The sequence below is a fragment of the Chlorocebus sabaeus genome, chromosome 4, assembly GCF_047675955.1.
Source record: "Chlorocebus sabaeus isolate Y175 chromosome 4, mChlSab1.0.hap1, whole genome shotgun sequence".
Lineage (NCBI taxonomy): Eukaryota > Metazoa > Chordata > Mammalia > Primates > Cercopithecidae > Chlorocebus > Chlorocebus sabaeus.
In genome coordinates, this window is record NC_132907.1 from 13,505,814 (window position 1) to 13,530,720 (window position 24,907).

General features: G+C 36.9%; 1 protein-coding gene across 2 annotated transcripts in view; it reads right to left on the reverse strand.

The window, feature by feature from the left end:
* The window catches only part of VCAN (versican), a 110,939-nt gene that overhangs the window by 40,290 nt on the left and 45,742 nt on the right, over window positions 1-24,907 (reverse strand). Inside the window, exons 7-8 of one of the 2 annotated variants that reach the window (XM_007977392.3) lie at window positions 20,125-23,085; window positions 195-5,450 (exon numbers count right to left, since the gene is read on the reverse strand). In XM_007977392.3, the coding sequence (XP_007975583.3) occupies window positions 195-5,450; window positions 20,125-23,085 (8,217 nt within the window). The remainder of the gene's footprint in view (window positions 1-194; window positions 5,451-20,124; window positions 23,086-24,907) is intronic. The other variant, XM_007977402.3, reaches the window with a different exon arrangement.

Below are 24,907 nucleotides of genomic sequence, written 5' to 3' on the forward strand. Positions count from 1 at the left end.
TCCAAAACTAATCTATACTTACTGTCATTTCATCTCATTATGAACTCAATACTGTGGCCTGGCCTGCTGTTATGTGAATAACATGAAACTCTCCATTGATTTAACATCACAATAAAAATTATATACATATAAATATTAGCACCAAGGGACTGTTTCCAGGTTTGGAAACAGATTTATCAATGTTGTGATCTTACCTGGTAAATAGATTGCCGTGCCTTCCACTGACTCTTCATTAATGCCAATCAGGAAATCTGTTTCATTAGAAGTTTCCAGAAGGGAAAATGGTGGTGTTGCAACCTCAGTATTAAATTCCACCGGGCTTACAGTTGCCTGATTATTGGAATCAAGAATTCTCGTTGCCACTTGCTGTTCTGATGCTGCTACTGTGGAATCCTGCCCTCTGATTAAAGCTGCTTGAGTTTCAGGATTTATTTCTGGAGAAGAAGAAAGCGTGGGCCTCTCAGAAGTCTGTGGACTCAGCCAAGGCATCACACCTGCCTCGACCCCGTAAGTGGCAGAAGCAGAAGTAGAGTGTGGCCACTGTGTAGCACCTTCTAATTCAATTTCATTGGCAGTTGTAATAACAGTTCCAGCTTTGGGTGTTTTAATGGTGGGAAACATCTTGATTGCTTCTCCAGAAACTTGACCATCGGTTTTGTTTTGGAAATCTTGGAGAATCTCAGTTCCTTCCACAGCAATAAGTTCTGTGGGAGAAGCTTCCGTTTCTTCTAATAACTCAGGCTTACCATCCTCTTCTGAAGGTTCTAATTTTGTGTCAGGAGATATAGAGGGAGGCTCAGTTATGTGAAGGTATTCCTCACTTGATGGTTTGAAAGTCGCTTCAATATTTACATGAATTTCCTTAAAAGAATCCTCTGGAGACATTACAGATGAGCCGACATCGATTCCTGGCAGAGCACTGGGCTGGGGGATCTCTGTGTGTCCAGAGGCTTCACTGCCTGAGTAGATAGTGAGCGGAGATGACGGTGTCTGAGAAGACAACTTTGCAAATGCTGAAACTGCTAATGTTGTATCCGTGTAATATGGGGCATTGGATCCTTCCATCACATTAGGCACCTCTGTTAAACTCTCATCCACAAGGTGAGTAGTAGCAATACTTAGATAGGGAGTATGATCTACTAATGCCTCCTCGACTCCTGAAGAGAATTCTGGCTGAAAAGAAGGACCCGCATGTTTTTTGTCTTCATACTCCTCCTGGGTCCTTTCAAATTGGCCCAATGTTGGTATTATTTCACTTTGGTCTGCAATAGCTTGACCATCAGACAAAGTGCTTGATTCAAACATGTCATCCAGGGCTTTTGCTTCAGCTTTTATTTTTTCAGTCTCTGGAATAACTGTGGCAGACTTACGAGGAATTGGCAGAGATGTTGCCGTGGGAAGTAAAATGTCTAGTTCTGTTTCTGTGCTAGGAGCAGGGATCCCAGTTGTGAAGTTAAAGTCCATGTGATCTAGTTGGCTTCTATCTTCATAAGTCATTGATTCATCATGTGTTGCCTGAGTGTAGCTAGCCAGAACATCACCAGAGCCTTCAAATGTTTCCTCCGTTAAAGAAAGGTTGACAGCTGCTTCATAGATCTCTTGAACTTGAGTGCTGTCATCATTACTTTCATCATTACTGTCATGTGGTTCTGATGGTACCTCTGGATCTATATCTGTTTGCATTCCAAGAATATCTTCATATACAGGTTTAGTATGATCAATATCTATGATAGTATTTTTATCTGATGTCAGCTCAGGTAGAATCTCAAGGATGGTACTCTCTGTAATTGTCAATATCAAATCCTTGTCCTCTTTGTCCAGGTCTATAATAATATTTTCGCTGGGTTTTTTTCTGTTAGGTTTTAAGGTGGAATCCTCAAATTCCCTGAAATGGTCTTGGAAACTACCGTCTGTGGACCTCTCATATGACACTGTATTTGACAGTGTGCTAGTTGGATTAGGGGAGCTTTTGTTCTGCTCTGAATGAAAAGGCAGCATCGCTGAAACTGTTGGGAATCCATCAGCAGTAACAGCTTTAGTGCTTGGCACCTCAGGATGTTTTTCCAGTGACCCATCAGAAACAAACGTGGTGCTGCTTTCTTGTCTGATTGCCTGAGTAGTTGCAGAAGTGTGAAATGAATCAACAATATCCGCTTCTCCAGATCCTTCTCCAGAAGGTTCATAAAACATATCAGATGGTTTTGGTGCTGATGTAACAAATTCTTTGGCCATTTCAAACCCATAAACTCTAGCCAGAAAATCAGTGGATGAGGTTGTTGTTTCGTTAATTTCTGCTGTTGAAGAATTCTTGTTAGAGTCTTGTTCAGTTATGGTTTGTGGTCTACTAGTCTGGATTTCTTCTGCCCATCTGAGAGTCTGATTTTGCGGATGTCCGATGTTCGCGGAGAAAGGGAGAGGTGCCACCGTGGGTCCTTCTGCTCCAGTGTCACTTAAAATTTCTATTAAGGTTGTGCTGGTTACTGACTCATTACCTTCAAAGATGTCTGTCTGAGACACGAGTGGTCCAACTTCTTTTGCCACATTTTCCATTCTGTTAAAGTCTTCAGTTTTGTCACTTGAGGTACTTTCCACTTGAGAACTGTGGGGATAGAATGTGTTCCTAATCTGTTCCACTTCAGTAACATTCACTGACTTTGTTGGTAGAGTAGGTAAAACTTCTTCTCCTGATCCCAGTCCAGAGAATAAGAGCTCAGTATCTAACTCTTGAATTGTTGGTCTCATGCCTTTGGGAAAATGTTTTGTACTTTCTTCCTCTTCGATTGGTGAATCTGTGACTACATGTTCAGCTGGTATAGATTCAGTCACTAAGGCAGGAGCTAAGAAAAAATGTGACTTTTCAGTAGCTTCAGGGAGAGTTGTAAAAGATTCCATGCCATTTGCAACTGGATCTGGAGTAGACATGTTAGCTAAGGAAGTGCCTTCCTCCTCCATTTCTTTATCATCGCTGTAAGTTTTCTTTGTCGTTAGTACAGAATAACCTGTGGTTTTGAGTTCAGTTTCAGTAAATGTCTGTGAATCAAAGATTGTTTGTTCTGTTGCAGGAGAGTTTTGGGGGGATTCAAAAGACTTTTCTTCTTGAATTTGTTCCTCTGATGTTGTTTCACTTTCAATTTCTTGTCTTTCAGGGTTGACTTCTTGCCTAGACCATAATTTGGCTGGCTCCATAGTTTGGGGAAAGTTTGTTGAAATTGTGCCACTGACCTTTACTTCCTCCTTTTCTACTGGGGCTTTCGTACCTTCCACTTCTGTTGGTAAAATGGTGGATCTTCTATCAATTTCATTGACAGTATCCACTTCTCCCAATCCTTCATCAATAATGGAGGAAGCTGTACCAGAAAACCTTCCCATAGCACTGGGAAGCACTGGATCAACAGAGCTGCTGACTGTGACCAGTTGCTCACCTGAGCCCTCAGCTGAGGATGTAAACTCTTCCCAGGGGAAGGCTGAAGTGCTGACCATGGTGCTACTGGGTCCTTCTGAGTCAGATATGTGACTGATGTGAACTGAAGTAGGTACTGTAGATGGTGAAGTCTGGGTATCCCTAAATGCTGCATCTCCAGAGCCTTCCATCATTACTGTTTCTTCTTTTGCTATGGGATGAGACACTGTTGAGTATTCTTTAAAGTCACCGCTAAAATCCTCCTCCAAAGGAAAACCTGTGGAAAAGCCCCTTATTTCTGCCCCATGATTTGGTTCTCCTAATCGTTCTGAAATCAATATTTCCCTGGATGTTTGGCTTATATTTTCAGCAACTTCTCTGTCCATTACTGTACTCATAACCAGTCCTGTTGGCTCAGTGGAGAATGTAGTTTCCACATATGGAGACAAAGTGCCAGCTGCTTCCTTTTTGGCTTGAATTTCATACTCTAAATTTAATGAAAATGAAGAAACAGTGGTGGTTTCTGGGTCAGCAGCAGCTTCTCCAGAGCCCTGCTCCATAAAGAGAGAGGCAGGACTACCTGGGAGAGTAGTCAGCCCTTCCTGAACCCCAGGTTGACGCATACTGCTGTGCTCAGTGGTCTGTGCCTCCAAATTTTCTAATGTATTTGTTTCTGTAAAGACAAGAGTAGAATCTGTCATTTCCCTTTCAGACTGTGTTGGTGTTGTCAAGGACATAAAACTTTTCCTGGTACCTGAATCACTAGATGCAACTACATTTGAACTTTCTAATTCAGAGGGTAAAATTAATTGATCCGATCTCTGTGTAGGTGAATATACCTCAACTGTGGAAGCCGTACCTGTAGTTCCCTCCTCCTCCTTCCTTTTCTCTTCCTCAGCAGAGGTACTAGAAATCCACTCAGAAGTGTCTGTTTCACTGACAAACTTGGTAGGCACCACTTTTGCAGAAGGTTGTTCAGAAACTGAATAAATGGTGGTTGCAGGAACCTCAAAAAAGCTTTCTGTGATTATCCTGCTAGTGTCTAAAGTAACGAGTGTATCAGTAGTATTTCTCTGTGATAAATCAGTTACCATGGTGAACTTTGTATCTTCATCTTCTTCTGCTTCTCCAGAGCCTTCTGTAACTGGAATTGAAGAACTGCCTGAGAGCTCTACAACTTGTCTAGGAGTTGCTTCTACCCAGCTTTCTTTGGTAGACAACAGGTCATCTGGCCAAAGATTTCCTATTAGGGTAACTGCTTTTTCCTCTGAAACATATGCTGATGCAGAACTTGGAACTACAGTAGGAGTGTATGTGACAGAAGTACTTTTTTCTACCTCTTCACCAAATGTTACTTCTGTAGGCCTTGCAAAGGCTATTTTCTGAGATTCTTGGTCAATGGCAATCTCTCCTGAAGATTCTTCAGGAAACAGAGACACGGGTTCAGTGTGTTCATGTGCCTGATGACCAACTTCAGTATCTCTCTCTGTGACTGATTCTGCCCCCTTTATGACTGTTCCACTTTCAAATTCCTCATGGAATGGGACTGTGGGGAAAACATCAGGCTCACCACCTGAAAAATGTTCTGATGTTTCAGGGTAAGTCTCAGGCTTCCATGTAAGTTCAAGAGATTCAGTTGTTTCTGTAGATCCATTAGGTTGCACAGCAGTAGACAATTCTGTTTCAGCTATTACAAATGGACGAGTATCACTTTCAGAGCTGTCCGAGAAATTTTGAGAAGGTGCAACACTTTCAAACTGGCCACGCCTAGCTTCTGCAGCTTCTGGGTCCTTGGGCACAGTGGTAACTAGATGCTTCCCATTTATGTACTGTACAGATGGGGTGGTTGTCACATCAGTAGCATTTGCACACTCTTCTTCTTCTTCATTTTCTTCACTGTGGTATAGGTCTATTTCAATTATGTCAGGGAATTCAGGTAAAATTTCAGCCATTAGATCATGCACTGGATCTGTTTCTTCACTACAAGGTTCATCTTCTTTAGATTCTGAATCTATTGGATGACCAATTACACTCAAATCACTCATTCGACCTGAAAAAAACAGAGTTTTCACAATACTTAAATAGAAAATTTGGCAGTGTATGACAGAAGAAATTGATAGCAAGGTTGGTCACACTCACACACAAAAAGAAGGATTCACATCTTTTCATAATTAAGTGCAATCACCCTCTTATATGGTTCTCAGTCTTCAAATTTGCTGTTTTTGTATTAACAATAAGAAAAATGAATTCAATTTAACATTATTAAAAGAGGTTATAAAGACTCATCAACGCATTTAAGAAAATGACATAGTCCTTAAAATGAAGCAAGGAACCACATATACAATGCAATCTTGAAGTGCAGGAATTCATCTTTGTGTGAACTGCAAAAAGAGTAAAATTAAGACTATTTCATATAAAAACAATTTAAAAATTAAAAATCAAGGCCATATCATATAGAATTAATTACTTTTTCTATAGATCTATTTCTATATATGATCTATATAGAAAAAGTAATTGTCCTTTATGTAAGGGAATATTTATACACTCTCTATTCAATAAGAAAATGAGAAGAGATTCCTTCTGGCCCCTTTATAATCTGTTCTAGAGCAGATTGTTTTATAGAAAAACAAGAGAGTATTATTTATAGCCCTTTCATATTGCAATGGCATCCTCTACCCACTGTGGCACTGAGACAAGAGCTTAACCACATCCCATGCACAAGAGTGGGAAGCTCTGGATAGGAGGGCTCTGTTGGAAATAGCTCACTGAAAGGACCAGAAAGAGCCTTCCACACCTGTAGACCTTTATCCTTCATGGGATGTGACCCAGATTAGGTCAATTTTAGTTCTTCTTCTTAACATCTTCTCTGAAGAAAGTTCAGGACTCCTATCTAAATATTCTAACTAGCATTCTTTGAAAAGCACATGTCATCAGAATATTTCCTAGATTGTAAATTACCATATGGTACCAACCACTAAGCTCAATGGCCTTTTCTGCTATCAGAAATACATCAGCAAAGCTCCTTGTCTTGGGCACTAGGAAAGAGGAAATTCTGAGGCCTCATGATCGAGGCATTCAACTGTCCCAGGACAGGGTCCTGTCACTGCAGCTGCCTTACTTTTAGTGACAAGGCAGTATGAAAATGTGCCTGTGGATGTACTGATCCATAAAGAAGACAAAGAATTCCACACTTCTCACCACCTTGCCCATAGGAATAATACTGCAGAATTTGTTTTCAAACTATCCCCAATCCACAACACACATTCATAGGCTGAACCCGAGAAGTGTTGAGGAGAAACCATTATGACGGAGCCAACTCTGCTTCCCACCCTATCATCTAAAGGGGAGAAAACAACTGTTTTCTCCTGAATTGCTCCTGTTGCAAGAAGCTATTTCCTTCTATGTATAGAAGCAACAATATCTAGCATTTGCTGTTCCATCAGAGAAGAAAAAACCCTACTGAAGAGGAATCAGTGTTGCTTATATGCTAATCTATTTTATGAATCAAGACAAATATAGAAGTGTAGGAACTACTAAGACAAATTCCACAGAAGTTCCTTGAATTTTTTTTTAAATTAAAAATCCCAGACAATAATACTTTTATGTAATCAGAAGACATATACATTTATCCCTTTTATTCTAATAGAAACAAGAAAGAAACTCTCTTTTGTATCCCATCACATCTTCACTAAATTATTTCACTAAAATACTTCTGTGTAGGACTGGGTTATTCCTACCCTAACTAAACACCCTTCCTATTGAAGTTTTACACACTGCAGTTCATTTCTTATCTCTCTATTCCATTCCATTCTATACATTCAGCTTTTTAACTACACAAACTACAGCACATGGATATTCAAATGAATGAGAAAATATTTCTACCACAAAGAGAAGTGAGATAAATATATAACTCTAGTGTATTATAAAAACATAAAATGAATACAAATTACTTCTGACACAGATGTTGCAATTATTAGTAATTGTCAAGTGCAGGGAAATGATTAAATGCCTTGTCATTTAAAAATACATATAATTAAAAAAGACTAGGTTTCTTCAATATTAGGTCACTAAAGTTGTTACCCTGATCTTATATATAGTATCCATGGTATATATGTTTTAAAACAGGACACCATAAAATATTCAGATGATAACATCCTCTTAATACAGTTTGCATTGAAGGTAAACTTTATGCTATGAAAAAAGAATGTGAAGAAAATGTTTAAACTATATGAGAGGCAGCATTTAAAATGCCTTCTGTACTAAAGAATCTCTTGAAATATTCACATCAACAATTTTTATCTAAGCCAAGAGTCTCTCATTGCTAAAACTATTTGAATATAGTTGAATTAAGCCAGACTCAGTTAAACTATTCAGTACGATTCCATGGGATTTAACTGGAGTTTAAAAATGTGCATATCTTAAATTGCTCATACTATCATTTCACATGCAAGCAACCCTTTTATTTTGCTTCATTAGACTTAAATAAAACTAGAATTGATGATTAAGAAATATTAGACACAGATATACTAAATTCTTACTTACCCTGTTTGGTGACACCATAACTTTCATTTAAATACAGAAAAAAGATTTTAAGTAAGAAATATGGGTCAGTGTCAAGCATATAAAGAACCTCTACCATATTTTGTACCCTTTTGTAAATAATGAAGTTAAAACGAGCCATTCAGCTAGGTTTCTGCAGCCAAACACAAGGATAAATAAGGAAATATCTGATCAATATTGTATATTTACAAACTCCTAGGCCAAGAATAGGGTAAAAACACTCATTCCTATTATAGATTTACTTGGGTTTCTAAGTAAATTCTTTACTTTAAAAAAATAAGACTGATACAGACATATCTCATGATCTTCTTATTGAGTAATTACAGATGGAAGTTCTGTCAAGTATGTTTGTGGCTCTAAAAAAAGTGGGGTGGAGAAAAGCAGAGAGAGAAGACACAAAGCTATGCCAACATGTCACATGTCAGTATGGTAAGAAACTGATGGATGGTCATAATGCTCACTGAAATGTTTTGTTTGTTTGTTTGTTTGTTTTGTTTTTCCAGGAAAGAAAATAAAGAAGAACTCTAATTGTAAATCAGCACTATACAATAATTTAGCTAACTATCAACTCATATTAAGAATACTTAATTCTACTAAAGACTATGGCATTCACTTTATAGTTTCTGATTTTAGCTCCAATTAACAAAGTACAGTATTCTTTTAGTTCATGTTCTACTCAGAGCAAGAACTCTAACACTTCCAATTGCTCATAGATCTATATGGATTTCCTTGCCGTTTTAGACTATCATCATACCAGAATTTTGCACCAAAAGCCCAACTGTCTGATGTAGTAAATTCCATTTTCCAACCTAAATAAATATGATAATGTTTCAATCACAGCAGTACAAGCATATCAGAGACAGAACTTTTGCATACATTGCACAAACACAGCATTGCTTCATATTGGTTTTTGCACACAAAATGAAATTCACTGCAACCACAACCATGCATGCCCTGAATGTAGTATCTCTTCAGGCGTTAATTGATTTCTCAAAATCTACTAAGTGCCTGTTATGTATCAGACCCTAGGATAAACACTCTTTTGTCAACTTCAGAGAGACCCAAGTGTACTTTCCAAGTCTCTCCTTGACCCCTTCCTCTCTCTCTCTCTCTAAAACAAATGTTCCTGCCAGTAAGTTAGAGAACTGGCCTTACTACACTCTTTTCCCCTATTTTAATGGGAAACTTCCTGAATGTACTTTTTGCAAATGTACCAATCATTGAATTTAGGTTAGGATTCCTTTCTCCACCCACCTCGCAACTATTTGATCTGATTTGCCTTCGAAATGATAGAAAACAGAAATGTATTATGCAGTTTCATCTTACGTTTCTCATCAAGAAGCTGGCAGCACATCAAAATAAATTAAGTAATTGAGAAGAAAATCTACATATAAATAAAATAATATGCTCATTTAATAAGTATGATAGAAATTTTCTTTTTCTAAAATAAACTCTATTGTATATTTGAGGTTTACAATATGATGTTATGGGATATATATAGATGGTAAAAGGAAGCAGATTAACATATATACCATCTTTTTGTGAGAAGAGCAACTGAAATTTACTTATTTAACAAAATCCCTCATACAATATAATTTTATTAACTACAGTCTTAATGTCATATATTAGATCCCCAGAAAAAAAAAAAACTGTCTACTAAACGGAATTCTGTAATTTCAAAAAATATGCAAAATGGGAGTTGAAATGATTTTTTTCCTTTTTCTGAAAGTAATAGTCTCACAATTAAGCAACCATTATTATTCTTTAAATAAGTCGTGACAACTTGCAAATGGTTTTATTGAATTTTTCTTTTAGACAGGGTGTTGATCTGTCGCCCAGGCTGGAGTGCAGGGGCACCATTACAGGGAGCCTGAAACTCTTGAGTTTGAGCAATCCTCCTGCCTCAGCCTCCCAAAGTGCTGGGATTACAGGTGTGTACCACTGCACCTGGCTGGATTTCTTAATATCAGTTTGAAGGAGAGAGAAATGTTAATTACCTAGGGTTTTAAAGTTAAAATTTTCTGCTGACATTTCTTATACATACAATCTAAATTTTATTCTATCAGTATAGTTTATTTCTTCCCATACTTTTAACATCTCATAGCAGGGAGAGGTGGGATATAAAACCTATCTACTATTAATATATGCAGATAAATTTTTCCCTGCCCTGTTACCCAAATGTCTGTCACTAACCCCTTGCATCTTACCAAATCCTACTTGCCCCCTTAGTTTATTCTTCCTCTGAAATTACCTCTTCATTCCCATTTCCTGTCACCACCTCCACCCACCACACACGTTATTAGAGAATCTCAACAGAGATTATTGTAAACCAGAAACGTTTCTTTGTGGTGTATAGTAAGGGGGTGGAGGGTACACCTGTGCTATTGTGAGAGGAGGTATCTCATTCCGAAATGGTGATCTGCTCTATTTCGCAGGAACAGAGCAACCCAATGGTGTAATTGACATTCCAAGCTCTTAGATGAAGCTCTTAGTCTTATAAAAGACTGCTCTATTCTAGAATTTTACTCAAAAAGCAATATAACTTTTATTTGGATTTCAAGAGTCAAACCACAGAACTCTACAGAGTGTATGCATAATCTTTTCTATGTTTATATGAATGTATTTTAACAGCTTGACTTGAATATACCAGTACCATGGTTAATAGGCTTTTTTAATGACATTTCACACAAAGCTTTATTGCTAGCTGACCTCAAATTATTCACCAAGTATTTTTAAGTACTTCATAAGAAAGTTTTGTAGACAGAGCACAAGTCTTCCAGTCATACTGTTACCAGACACAAAACATAGTTGCTAAGATGCATAGGCAGCTGGTTAAAGTTCACGTTCTCTTTGGGGAATTTTACAATTTAAGTTTAAGAGTTTTTAATTAAATGTAAATGTATACCAATCTACTCAGCAGAGATATATTAGGATCACATTTCTTTATTAAAATGAATTTTATTTTAATGTATAACAAAAAGATTTTGTTTTCTTATTTAAAAAATACAATAGACAGCCGTCCCGAAGTGCAGCATAGTGAAAATGATGATTATACTATATTCCAATATACTCTTCAGAAAAATACATTACCTTTTCCCTTTCCCATCTTAGAAAAAACAAAGCCTCCAGAAACCTACTATATGAAGCACATGGCCAAAGTTAGTAAACTACCCTTGTGAGACACCGGGGAGACTGTACTACAAGGTAAAAAGATAAAATCACTAAAAGCCAGTCACGGTACTTACTGTGTACTGGTTATACATGTGTATAAGCAAGTTTGGGTATGACACAGTGACACCGTGTATCAACTTTTCATAGACATAGATACTGAAATACAATCAAACTTTTCCTCTCACTCCAGAGATTCCTTTTTTCTAGTTTAAAATCTCCTTTTTAAGACTTACATTATTTATGGAGAATCAAAAGCTGGATACATTACCCAATCATTCTAGCAGTTACTTAGAAGGTCCACCAGAATTTATTTTCCTCCAAAGGATCAAATCACTCTTAAAAAATAATTATATCCATCTTCTTGTCAATGGATGTGTGTTTCCCTCCTGATTCATACTCAAAAGGTCTAAATACTGGCACTCTCTCTCTAAGGAACACCATTTTTAATGTAATCAGTGAGTTCTCAGATGTCCACATGATGCCCCAGGATGAAGGAATATTTTCGTATTTTATATCACCTCAATTAGGTTGTAAAAAATTCAGAATACTTCAATAGAAATGAGAAAATAGTTTCTACTAAAACATATCACTACTCCCTCGTCCATCCCACTCCCACCAACCTGGGCCCCATTCTTGGAACCATTCTCTTAACGAAGCCACTTAATAACTAACATTTTTGTACATGAAACACTGGCCTCAATGAAAAGTAATGTTATACACTTTCTAAACTGACAAAAATAGGCAATGTCTTTTTTAAAGCATAAATTTTTCAGCTTTACCTCATTAAAATGGAACCTCAGCAAGCATTTCTTTTTCCTTTTCTTTTATTCCTATTGCTCCTCTCACCAGGCACGTCTCTCCCCTTAGCTACGCCCCTCACCCACCAAAAAAGTTCTGAACACTGTCTGGACCTGTGAATACATTTTTTATTCATTGCACAAATGAACGATCTAAGAGCTATTAAGAAAGAAGAATGTAATCCCTGTGTAGAGAACTGGGGGTTTCCTTGACAACAACAAAAAGACAGCAGGGAATGTCCATCCATTCTATAAATATGCAAGAAGCTAGGCCCAATACCTGGGGAAATGTATCGAGAATTTGTAAAATGATTTTTATGAGAAAAAAATTAAATTGGTAGTTATCAAAATCATAAGCCCAACTTTCACACCTGAGAAAAAGCAAAAAGCTAATAAATTCTATTCTTAGGTCCTATAGAGCCAATACTACATTTAAATTTTAAATAAGGGCTGCAGCTGCTTCTGATTTGCACCCAAAATGGCACCACCCAAAAAAACACAACCTATGTCAGGTTCAAATTTTAAGAAGTTATTTCAGTCAAGCAGACACTAAAGTACAATTATACTTGACTCCTTGTGGCATAAATGATCTTGAATTTTAAGATCATTTGGCTTTTACCTATTTAGTACAAAACAGTCTATATTTTCCTGTACTTAGAAGTTGGAAATGAAATAATTTTTAAAGCCCATAGGGGATTAATTTGTACTAAGTCATTACTATGTATCAGGCACTGTGCTTGGTGCTTTCTAGTCACTGAAGGAGTATTAAATGTGTGAAATACCTGTCACAGCGACTTGCACGTGGCAATCACTCTGAGATCCCCTTCTTTAAGCAATGTGGTGAGGTTGTAGTATTATTATAAATTTTTAATTATGTAACCACTGAGGCCTGTGCAGGTTAAGTAATTTATACAAGACCAAACAGACTGTAAATAGAGTTATCCCTCCATAGCCAAGGGGGATTGGTTCTAGGACCCCCAAAGATACCAAAATCCATGGTATTCAAGTCCTTTCTATAGAATGACACGGTATTTGCAGGAATCCTATACATACATTCATATACATATACTTTAAGTTGTCTCTACTTATAATACCTAATACAATATAAATGCTGTATAGTTATTATAGTGTGTTGGGGTTTTATTTGTGTTATTTTTTATTGTTGTATTGTTCTTTGTTATTGTGGTGCTTTTTTTTTTTTTTTTCCAAATATTCTCTATCCATGTTTGGTCAAATCAGAGGATGCAGAACTGTGGATACAGAGTGGCTCCTGTACCAATGTTGACAGTGAATCCAGGTCTCTTTCCAAAGGCTCTTTCTACCACATTAACCGCCTCTTCCACGTATCCTATGAAACAAACTAACTACATGGCAATGTTGGTTCAGAATATTAACTAGAATCTACTTCAAAAATATCCAGTTCTACTGTAGTTAGTATATTGTCATTATTTGACTGTTAAATAAATTAGAAAAAATGTATCTGTATATTATCTGTGTGTGTGTGTGTGTGTGTGTGTGTGTGTGTGTGTGTGTATCTTTGTTTCATAAACCCTGTGATTTGGAGAAAGAGTATGTGTCAAAGTTTAGGAAATATCATACCATATAGTAATAGCCATTTTACCATGTTAAAAATTCTGACAGAAAAACTGAGAAATCCCTGGGTCCACATTGCACATAAGCAAAGGAGAGACTGACTCCAGATTCCCTAACTTAGAGCACCTGCTCTATAATCTTACTGATTCAGTATTCACTTGAATTGAGATGTTATAAACCTTTAAATCACCTTTTAGAGGGTGTAAGCACTTTTTACAAAGTAGTTTTATGCCATTTAACTTTGTAAGTGTGTAATTCTGAACCATGATACTTCATGGGAATATATTCTGAAAAGGTAAATGTACTTAACCCACAGAACATGCTGTCTTATCAAAATGTATGAATCACTAAAGCTCAGAAAAGTGAGAACACTCCTTCCTCAAGAAGCTGGGAGAATAACGCTGGTTTCCAGAAACTGTACTAGTTTCTGAGTGAAGCCTATGAAGGTACTCAGCTTTTGAAGCAGGCCATGTCAAATAGTGCTGGGAGGACATGGCCTCCTTCAGAAGCTGTTTAGAAGCTCTATTTAGAAAAACAGCTGTTTATACTTGGGGCTCCTTAACCCCACTGGTGAGCCTAAGTTGGGAAGCAATTGGCTAATAACTGGCCTCTCATAATTGGATTGTAATCTATCCCTCCAACAGAGACTGGCATAAGTCTCCTCCTTCTCATGAAATATTCTGTAACTTCCTGCCATTATTGATTCCTTCCTTTTCTGACCTCACCTATCGTTCACAATCGGTCATACCATACTACCTACTGTGTAACTATATGTTTTAGTATGGCAATTGTATTTGACTGTGTTAATGTTAGCTGGCCAATATGCACTTAAAGGCCTTAGGAGCACAGCCTATGGTTTATGTTTCTTTTATGACCACCTTTAATATCTGTCAAATGACTAGACATGCTATAGCTTTACCTGAAGGTGATTTGATTGACTGTGCTCTGCTAGAAGATGGTGCATGGGTCTCTCTCAAGGTAACTGCCAATAAATGCTAAGTGGTATTTGTTTTAGATAATGTCCCTACCTCAGTGGTAGCTTTGATAATGGCAAATTGTAACTGTAAGTGCCATTTTCAGAATAGGCATTGTTTCATTTTAGGAAGAAGATAAAGTTCCTTTTGGTTATCAAAGTAACACCTTTTATTGTTAAACCTCAACCTTTGAAGAAAACACTTTCAATTTCTTAACTTTTTCCTCAAGGCTAGTGGGTTAGTAAAACTACTCAAAGAAGTGTTAAAATATTGAGATTCTATATGTGTGTGTTTATATGTGCACCTATTTGTTATATATACAAAATATTTCACCTCAAAGGACTTTTTTAAAAGGTAATCTTTGGTCTATAGTATAGTGTTAAGCTCACTGATAATTTAGAATCATTACAGTCATTTTATTTTCTTAACACTACAGAAAGGAAAGGAAGACAAACATTCTCCTCCCTTTTATCTGACTAATAGAAGAGGAACTTGATTCTTTTCTAGAAAAGGGACAGTCCTTTGAGAGATGGGGGAAGCCATCCTAATTCTCTGCAGAAAAATGTGCTTCTCTGGCAGAGAGCCACAGTTGGAGCTCAGGAAAAGGAACCATGGAAGTGTGCAGGCACCAGACCGATCCACTTTCAGAGATGTGTTCCAAAATTCTACAGGAAAGAAGCTGCCCAGAACTGCAGAATAACATACTACCAATTTCCGCACGTGCTTTCCTTGCTATGTCAGGTATCTGAATAGCATGCATAGTACCCCATATTAGCAGCAACCAAATCTAAATTATATACTGTTAACAAACCACTAGAATGCCAATGAGAAACCAGTCTTCCCAGAGTTTGCGCTTTCAGGAATTGACAGACAGGGCAGTACCTAAGCGATTGGGCAGGGGGTGGTTGTTTTCTCAGAGCTCATCAGGGGAGAGAATCACTTTATAGCAACAATGCTCCAAAGAGGGCCACGGCTGCTAGACCCAATGCCAAGAATGTCAAACTCAGTGTACCTTCATTTGCCTATCTGCTTTCCCTAGTTGTCTCACAAATTATCTTTGAGGTTTAGACATGATAACATATAGAAAAAGCGGTCTGAAAGTATCAAACCCGAAGTGTGAATTTGATGATGACTTAGTTTTGCACGTACATGTGAGACTCTGACATACCATTATATATTATCTTGATGACATATAGGCATCAATAAGATTGAAACAATATTTGTTTAATGTGTTTTATTCAGCACCATGCATAGTGCTATTCAAAGGTAAATGTTAAATGTGTATCATTATAATGAGATAAAGATACAGATAATCAGACCAATTTTTGAAATATTTTTACTTTTAATAACTTAATTCTCTCAGGAATGAGTCGCTGATTTTGCTTTATTTTGAATTGTCTAGATATCATTCTTTTTCTAGCTGTGTTCTAGGTACATGTTATTTTAGAAACCACCACAGGAGATGAGGAGGAGGTCCCAAGGGACTGAGGCTCCCCATGTCCCCCTAAAACATTAACCAACACAGCTACTCTTTTGTCTGTTCAAGATACGGGGGCTCTCAATAACATTTTGTTTGAAGAAAGGACCTGGATCTCATAATAACAAATCAGAAAATAATTTTTCTATAATTAAAACTTTCTATAAAATTCTATAAAAATAGGAAATATGTGATTTAAAAAAATTATATGAGACTATCTTAAATAAATATTACCTTCTAAAAAGTGATGACTTGGCTGGGTGCAGTGGCTCACGCCTGTAATCCCAACACTTTGGGAGGCCGAGGCAGGTGGATCACGAGGTCAGGAGTTCAAGACCAGCCAGGCCAAGATGCTGAAACCCTGTCCCTACCAAAAAAAATTCTCCAGGCATAGTGGTGGTCACCTGTAATCCCAGCTACTTGGGAGGCTGAGGCAGGAGAATCGCTTGAACCCAGGAGGCAGAGATTGCAATGAGCCAAGATCACCCCACTGTACTCCAGCCTGGGTGACAGAGCAAGACTCCATCTCAAAAAAAAAAAAAAAAAATGTGATGACTCTGCAATCAATGTTGTAAATATTGGTATCTGCCCAGATGTCTCCTGCCCTCAGAGCCAATGTTCCTTGTTCTTTATCCTTTCCATAACACCATATTTAGACAATAAGTCTTTAGCTTTTTGTATATTTCTCAAAATCTAATTAATCTTTAATAGCATTACACTAATAATTTTACCAACATCTTAATCTTTCTATCATTTAATTTAATATTGCTTTGCATCTGCACACATACATTTGGGTAGATATAAGTTATAAAACCAGTAGGAAAAAGAACACCTAACAAGACAGCATCAACCTGGTCTGACACATAGTAAGTAGCATATATGAATTTGTCTGTTAAAAAAGGTAATAAGCTGCCTATTTTAAGGTTATAACTATGAGCATTTGCATAATAATGTTGGTATTTAATATCCATACATTTCTAAATTATTCTTTGATTTAAAAATACCTGTTTGTCAGTTTTTAAAAACATTCGCAGTTCTGTTCCACTACCTTGTGACATTTTAGATGATTTAGAGGAGTGCTCTTTAAAAAAAAAGTCTAGAGTTGAAGAAACTCTTCCTACACCTTCAAATTCTGGCCTTCAGGCATGTTCACAAAGAAAGCCTTTCAATAATTTTTCAAAATGCAGGTGTGCAAATTACTCCTGAAATAGACAGGAGTAAAGTTTTCAGTATCCCCTGAACCACTGTTAAACACACCCCATAGCATTTTTCAGCTCATAAAACTTTTATGAGCTGAAAAGTTCCTTCAGATTTTTTTAACTGCTAACTACAGTTGCCCTCTAGCAACAGCACCGTAAGTTGCTATTAAGATCCATTTGAGCAAGTAAAACATAAGTGTGTCCTGAGTAGCATGTTTTGTTTCATAGTAGTAAAAAAAAAAAAAAAAAAAAAAAAAAGATTTATATGACTCGCTGAGTGCAGCAAAAAATTATTGAATGCCTGGGTTTAGAATAGCATGGGTGGTATTTTTGCTTACTTGGATATACAGTATATATAAAGGTGTATTCTATTCCTGTGAATAGATTTATACAAGTTCACACACGCACCAAGGACTTTCCAGTCTGGAAAACTGTGCCTTGATACATAAAAAGGTTGGTTCTCCAGGCACATATGCACTTTTCCTTATTAAGGTATACACCTGCCTTGAAACTCATTAATTGAACATCTGCTTTAGGATTTTCCCTTGCCAAAGCTCAAAATGTTGGAAGATAAAATTTCTCATAGAAAATAAATAATATTAGTATAGGTGAGCAGTTAGAGGTGAGTAAACTTCATTGTCTTATGAAGACAATAAACAATGCTTTTAGTTAAGGAGAACAGCATATACAGAACACATAAAAATACAGATGATGACAGGTACATAGGTAGGTAGGTAGGTAAGAAGGTAGGTAGGTAGATACGTGATTATTCCACAGATACATCCCCTCCCCTGTACATACATACACACACTCTCACATTAGAATTCTGCCTGACGGAAGTAACCAAGTATTGCACAGTTTTCTGACCCATTATTATTATACAAAACAAAATTAATTTGAAGGTGGATTATAGTTCCACATTTTAGAAGCAGAAGTAAGGAGAAGAAACACCTATATATGTCTCCCAGGTCTAGCTGAATCAAGTCCACAATTCGCTTATAAATATACACCTTTGTAATAAATTGTTTCAGGTTTAGCTTACTCAGACCCTCCATTTCCAGTAACCATTTATAACTTAGTTCTTTTTTTCTGATGACTGCCAATTCTTTCAGAGAGATCAAGTTTCACTTTTTCCATTTTGTAATTTGACTATCCTAACTTTAACTGGCAGTTTCCCACTTAGAAGAGTTTTTAAATGCAGAACATTTTTACTGGGTTTTATACTATTCAATTCAACTTATTATCTACACTAACAGGATAATATCAATTGAAAAACAATCTGCATATCCGTTCAAGTATTTGTTTGAATTATGAAACTAAGTGTTAGTAGTCATTTACTTTTTGCTTCTCTTTACTTTTTTTTTTTCTTTCATAGTTATATTCCTGTCTCTTTTCCAGCCTTACTAACGCAATCCTCATTCCGACTTCTTGGCAATTCATTTTCTCTTTCCTACACCAGTTCCGAGAGATGGAAAAGGATGTAGAAAAGAGGAAATATGTTATGATTTCCAAGAAACAATATCATTAGCAAGAAAATCATGATCAAATCCTAACCTTTTTAAACTATATTGGGAAGTGGAGATTAATTTTAATATTCTGTGGGTGTGTTCTCTTCTCTACTATTCACTGACAAGAAAGTTTTCACACGGAAAATTCTGGAGAGTAGAAACCTATAGAAGCCATGAAGTTTCCACCAACAGCACAACATGCAAACACACTTCACAATAACGCCACTTGTTTGTTTCCAATAGGTGTACTCCTGAGCACTCTAATGAGGATAGCATCAGTCTTCAGAAAAATGATACTTGAAAGGGAACATTCCAACAGTAAGAGAGAAACCCTGCTTTAAAAAAAAAAATCCTTCTATTCTGTCTTCTCAGAGCCAGGTCAAGAAAAACATGAATACTTACTCATTTAATTCTATACGAAAATGAGAATACAGCAAATTAACAAAAATCCATGATCTTAATTTCTAAATTAGAAAGAGACAAACCTGAATTAATTTATTGAACTGCATTTGCTATATATTCTCAACTCAGCTTATCAAATGTAAAAGATGGTGGGGTCTCACCTTTAGACAGCAATAAATCATATTTGATCATGACAACTGCAAGTATTAATCAATGTAAACAAACAGCTTTTAAGGGTTCTGTCAGAGAGCTAAAATATTTGAGTGGAATAGAAGGCATCACAAATATTCCTAGCGGTAAAATAATTAAATCATAAAATAACGTTACAGCCTGGTTTTTAGGAAGCAAGGATAATGCATACATAGCCACCTTCTGAAATTATATGTAATATAATAAACTATAATACTCCCTACAACTAAGCTAGGTTGTATTTGCTCTAAATAGATAAAACCACAGTATAATACCCCAAAACAACAGCATAAGAATATGTTGCATTTACATTAAAATAACTCTTACATTAGAGACCTATTACCCACCACACAAGTCATATAATAAACCTGTAAAATCCTGGAAAAGAAAAACCAAAGCAAACCTTTAAATATCTTTCTGTTAACCTTAGGGATATGCAAAACCATTTTAGCCATCCACATTGTAAGTACTGAAGGTTAATAGTTAAAGACCAATGGAATGTTAACACAGTCTAGTGCTACACTTGAGTAGTAATGTATGAAAAGACACTGAAATTAAAACATTTTGTTCTGCATGTTCTGAAGTGATGTAACAGTGATGATTTGGTTATATTAGATGACAAAGCAGGGCTTCTTATGACTTTTAACATAAAATTGTATCTAACATTCTTCCACATTGTTTAACATATTCTTCCAATTCTTGTATAAATATATGAAGCTAAAACATTTATTTTTCACACTCCAGTTATCTTCTAATGGCAGCATTTGGTATGTTGATTTTTTTTTTTCCCAAAAGTAACTTTCAAGATAAAATGCGGATTGCCTTCAATGGCAGTCTAGAAAGCAAAGACTTACCTGTCTTGTTTTCTCTGACCTCAATAATATAAACATTAATGTCAGGGTGGAATTTTGTCCTTGCTGGGGGCTGTGGTGTAGAAAGTGCCTGAGGTCCAAAGGCCTCTTTGTCTTCCACAGTGGGTGGTCTTGTTCGCTGTGTAGTGGGAGGACTTGAAGTCGTGAAATACTCTCTATCAATATCGGTTTCTGTTTCCTTAGCTACAATATCTTCAAGGGTAGTGGGAGGAACATGAGATGTTGATTCTCCAATGATTACCATGTCACTGGTTGTTTCTTCACCAGGTTCCCTGTCGATGAGAGGTGGTTTCTTAGTGATCGCGGAAGATGGCTTGAGTGCTGAAGTTGTGTGAAGTCTGTCTACTGAACTGAAGGCAGTGGTAATATCACTTGGAACTGTGGCTTTGATTGTTGAAAATTCTATGAGTTCTGTGGCTTTGGGCTTTTCAAATAATCCTGAGCCTAAATCAATATCCTCTAGGGATATTTTCTCAGTAGTGGTTTCTTCCATAAGCTGGGTAACGTGGGTACTAAAAGGACTCAAAGATGATGTAAATCCTGTTGTACTACTACCTTCTGTTTCATATTTTTGTTCAGGCCCTGGACTTAAAGATACTTTTGGCCCAATGCTTGGTGTTAGTGTTACCACTTCAACCGTTTTCACTTTGTGCTCAGTTATAGCACCTGGTGGATAAGACACACTGTGATCAATTTTTCCAACTGGAGTTGTTTCTAAAACTGGGACCCTCTCAGAACCTGTCAACAATTCGTCTTCAGAGACTGTATATGCTAATCCATCACCCTCTTGTTCATCCAGTGGTGTTACTGCCTCCTTGGGAGTCCAAGCTGTAGAACTGAGAGCAGGAACTGGTTTCTCTGCAGTCTGTTCTTTCCAAGGGAATTCTTCCTGAGTTGTTCCCTCTGTGAGTTTTGTTGTTCTTATAGTTTCTGGAGAAATAGTCACTTCAAGGTGAGTCTGATCAATGACACGTATGTCTTGAGAGGGTTCACCTAGAACTTCATCTTCTGATGGAACAGAAGGTACTAACACTCCCCAGTCTGTCTTGGGAATTACAGAAAGAGGAATGGTATGGGAAGAGTCTACATAAGTAGTAGGCTCTTGGGTGCTACTATAACTAACAGATGCTAATCCTTCCGCCTCTGAAGTGTGTGCAAGTTGGGGAACAGTAGATACTGACTTAGAGAGGTCCACATCTTCTACTTCACCCAAAGTACTTCCTTCCATGGTTGCATAAACTCGACCTTCAGTGCTTGTGATAGGTGGAACCTTTTCTTCAGTTATAGAATCTCTCAAAGTTGACTTTTCTGCAATACCAATTGATGTAGTTGGCTGAAATCTAATTGTGAATTTTCCATGGACTGCTATGTCTTCATCAGTAATCTCCTCTAACTGCTTTTCAGTACTATCTGGAATAAGAGTAAATTCATCTGCTCCATCTTCAGTGAAACTTGGGATTTCTTTATCCTTTCCATTCATCCCCACAGTTGTGAGTAAGGCAGGGGGCAATTTTGAAGAGGCTGAAGGTTCTGTAGATTCTAAAGGCTTGGATGTTATATTATCTTCATCCCATGACCATTTTGATATGGTGGCCGCTTCAACACTTAAAGTACTATGGGTCAAATGCACTGTTGTAGCATTTTCATCATATTTTATAGTACCTGGAGTTGCTATAAATTCTTCCTCCATATCTCTTACTTCTGTTGGCTCAGCACTTAACTTTGTTGTCAATGTTGGGAAATCAAAAGACTTGGTCATTTCCACAGAAGACTCTGTAACATGAATTGGCTCTGAGGGAGATGTAGAGAGTTTCATCCCAGAGAAGTCTTCTTCTTCTGTTTTTCCCATAAATGGGCTTTTAGTGATCTCTTCTTGTATTTCATCTGTATAAGTGTCTGTTCTCATCTCTGGTATTAGTGTTTCTGTTCTTTCTCTTCTATGTGTCATTTCTGTTTGTGGAGAAGGATAAATAACTGTGGAAATTCCCTCTACTAATATTTTATCACCAGAATAAGGAAACAATTCTATTTCTGTATGATGCTGTGATGGAAAAGGTGTAGTAGATAGATATTTGCCAAAAAAATCTTCCGTTATCCTACCATTAGTTTGTCTCTGTTCCCAGTCATCCATGGATGATCCATTATTGTCAGGCATAATTAAAGGCAAAACAGTTGTGGATGCTAAGACTGTCTCCAAGTCCTCTAACTGAGTGTCGGTGGTGTCTTCTGAAGTCTTTGACACTGTAATGACTTCAGGCATTTGGTCAAAGATCAAGGTGCTCTCATCAGATCCAACTGTAAGTGTTCTGTCTTCATCATCCTCTTCTCCCAAGGTGAATCCATAGTGACCTGTGGTTACCAATTCAGAAACAGTGCTTACCGTTTTCTTTTCAGTTTTGGATTCCAGGGTCATTCTTCCAGTTACCAATGGTGTTTCAGTTACAGGGAATTCCTTGGAAGGAATGTGCTTTAAAATTTCCATAGATGTTACTAAAGGACCCACTTCTATTTGTTCAATCTGTGTAACCGATTCTTGTGTTTGTGTATCTTCCACGACACCATCCCATGAATCGGTGGCATAATGAGAGACGACAGTTGTACTTTGGAGCACTTCATCCTTAAATTCTGATATGTCTGGCTTTCCAAGAGGTCCTGAAGCAGAAGGTGAGTAGTCGTCCATATCCCAAGGCTTCTTGCTACTGCCAGTAGGTGTGGGTAATTTGGTGGCTAAACTATCTGTGACAGCCTGAGGTTGGACTGTGGCTTTCTGTTCAAAATCGATAATATTTCCCACGGGAGGGAACTCTGTTGGAATGACAGGTAATTCATCAACTAAAGGGATGATTGGTGTAGTTCTATCAGAAACCATTTGTGGTTCTTTGGATAAACTGGGTGATGCAGTTTCTGCGAGGATACTCAAATCGATGGTTGTAGCCTCTTTAGCTAGAAAATAATTTCAAAGAGTTGATTAGATAAGTCACTAATAAAAAGTTGTATGCCCAGTGTTTGTTAAGTGCTCCTGAGTATTTTGCAGGGAGTATTTTGGGGTGACCCAGAAATGTTCTGTGATGGAGAGGAGTCTTAAAACTATGCTGGAATTGACCCAGGGACAGATAATTGAACACTTAATAGTCATAAATTGATCAGTTGTTTTATGTTATAAGGGTTATCACTGCTTTTACCTAAAAGTACACATGACTGTTATCAGTTAAGGAAAATTAATATTATATAGTTTCAAGATAAGGAAAAGCTCCCAAAAATATAAATGCAGATTTTGGATACAGTAGATTGTTTATTTACCAGAAACTACAGTGTCAATTTGAAGCCTCACAGGAGAATTGAGTACTATTCTTCTGGAGGCTTCTGAACCCCGCCTCTAGCTTTCTCCACATACTCCCTTCTTTTCAAGTTGCTGTGCGTTATCTCAGAGGAGAGGGTGTGCCTCAGATTGCAAAACAACAAAAAAGCCACATCAAATGTGTCCAAGTTACATATAAACCATTACATTGTCCATAATGTGGAGACTTTCATAAAAACAGGATATTAAAACTTTTTAATACCACTCTTCACTTGATCCCAGGTGTTGGACATGTGTCTTCATCTTTCTTTCAACTTCATGGTGTAGATTTGTTTCTAATAAATTATAAAATGTGTCTGGCAGAGGCTGGTTGGCATTTATTGTAGTTCTACATTTTGTTCTATGTTCTACACACTCTGTTTGTATCTCCTAAGGATCTTGTTTTCAGGCTTACTTTAGCCTGAAACACAAATGTAGAACAGGAAATAAAGTACCCACATAATGTATTTTAGGTCTGTAATTACAAATCACCGAGAACAACCCTGAGCATCAGTAAGAACAGGCTCAGGCAATATAAAGTAACTTGTCATCATAAAATGCTGCATTATAATGTCTCCAGATTTACAGAGAATGGCCTGGCCTGTTTAAAGAAATTTAAATTGTATATAAAAGCAACAGTTTGTAAACAAGGTTCTTTCTCAACACAGGGAAAAGGCAGCAGCCTAGTATATAATGATTGTTTTATTTTTTAATAAACAAAATCAGTATTTTTAAAAATAAAAACCTATTAATAGTTGCCACTGAACTTGAAAGAACTGTCCTGAAGAAACCTGCAGTTACTGTTTTGCTATATCCCATAGGACTTAAAGCTAGTTTTCTGAGTAAATGCTTGTTTGCCCTTTTCTGAAAAGAGATGTAATAGCCATAGTATCTATAGTATCTTCTTTTTTACTTTTCATAATTCCAGAACAGGAGCCCTCAAAACAACAAAACAGGCTACCTTTTAGCTCCATTTGCTCTGTAAAAACTTAATCATAAAAGGATATGATTTTATTGTAAATCAGACTAGGGCTGTAACAGGTTCCTTATTTTTTGTCTGGCACAAGCTGTTATTAGTTGTGGTCATTCCCCCAGACCATTTTAAAGCTCAGCTTCACTGATTTTATCATGAACATTTGATGGTTATTTACATTATGATACATTTAAATATTCTTTAAAGTCTGCCATTATTTATCTTTCTAATATTAAAACAAAACTAAACCAAAAAAGAATTGGAGTTTAAAAACATTAAATAACCTTTTCTTCCCCTTTTTAAAGTAAAGCTTTTTCTACATTCATTTCCTGGAAGAAGCGTTGTTCTATTTTGATTGACAGGAACAACTTAAAAACCCAAAATGTGGATGATTATTTTAATTCAATTCTCTATCCTCTGAAATTCCATAACCATTACTTCATTTAACTGCCAAA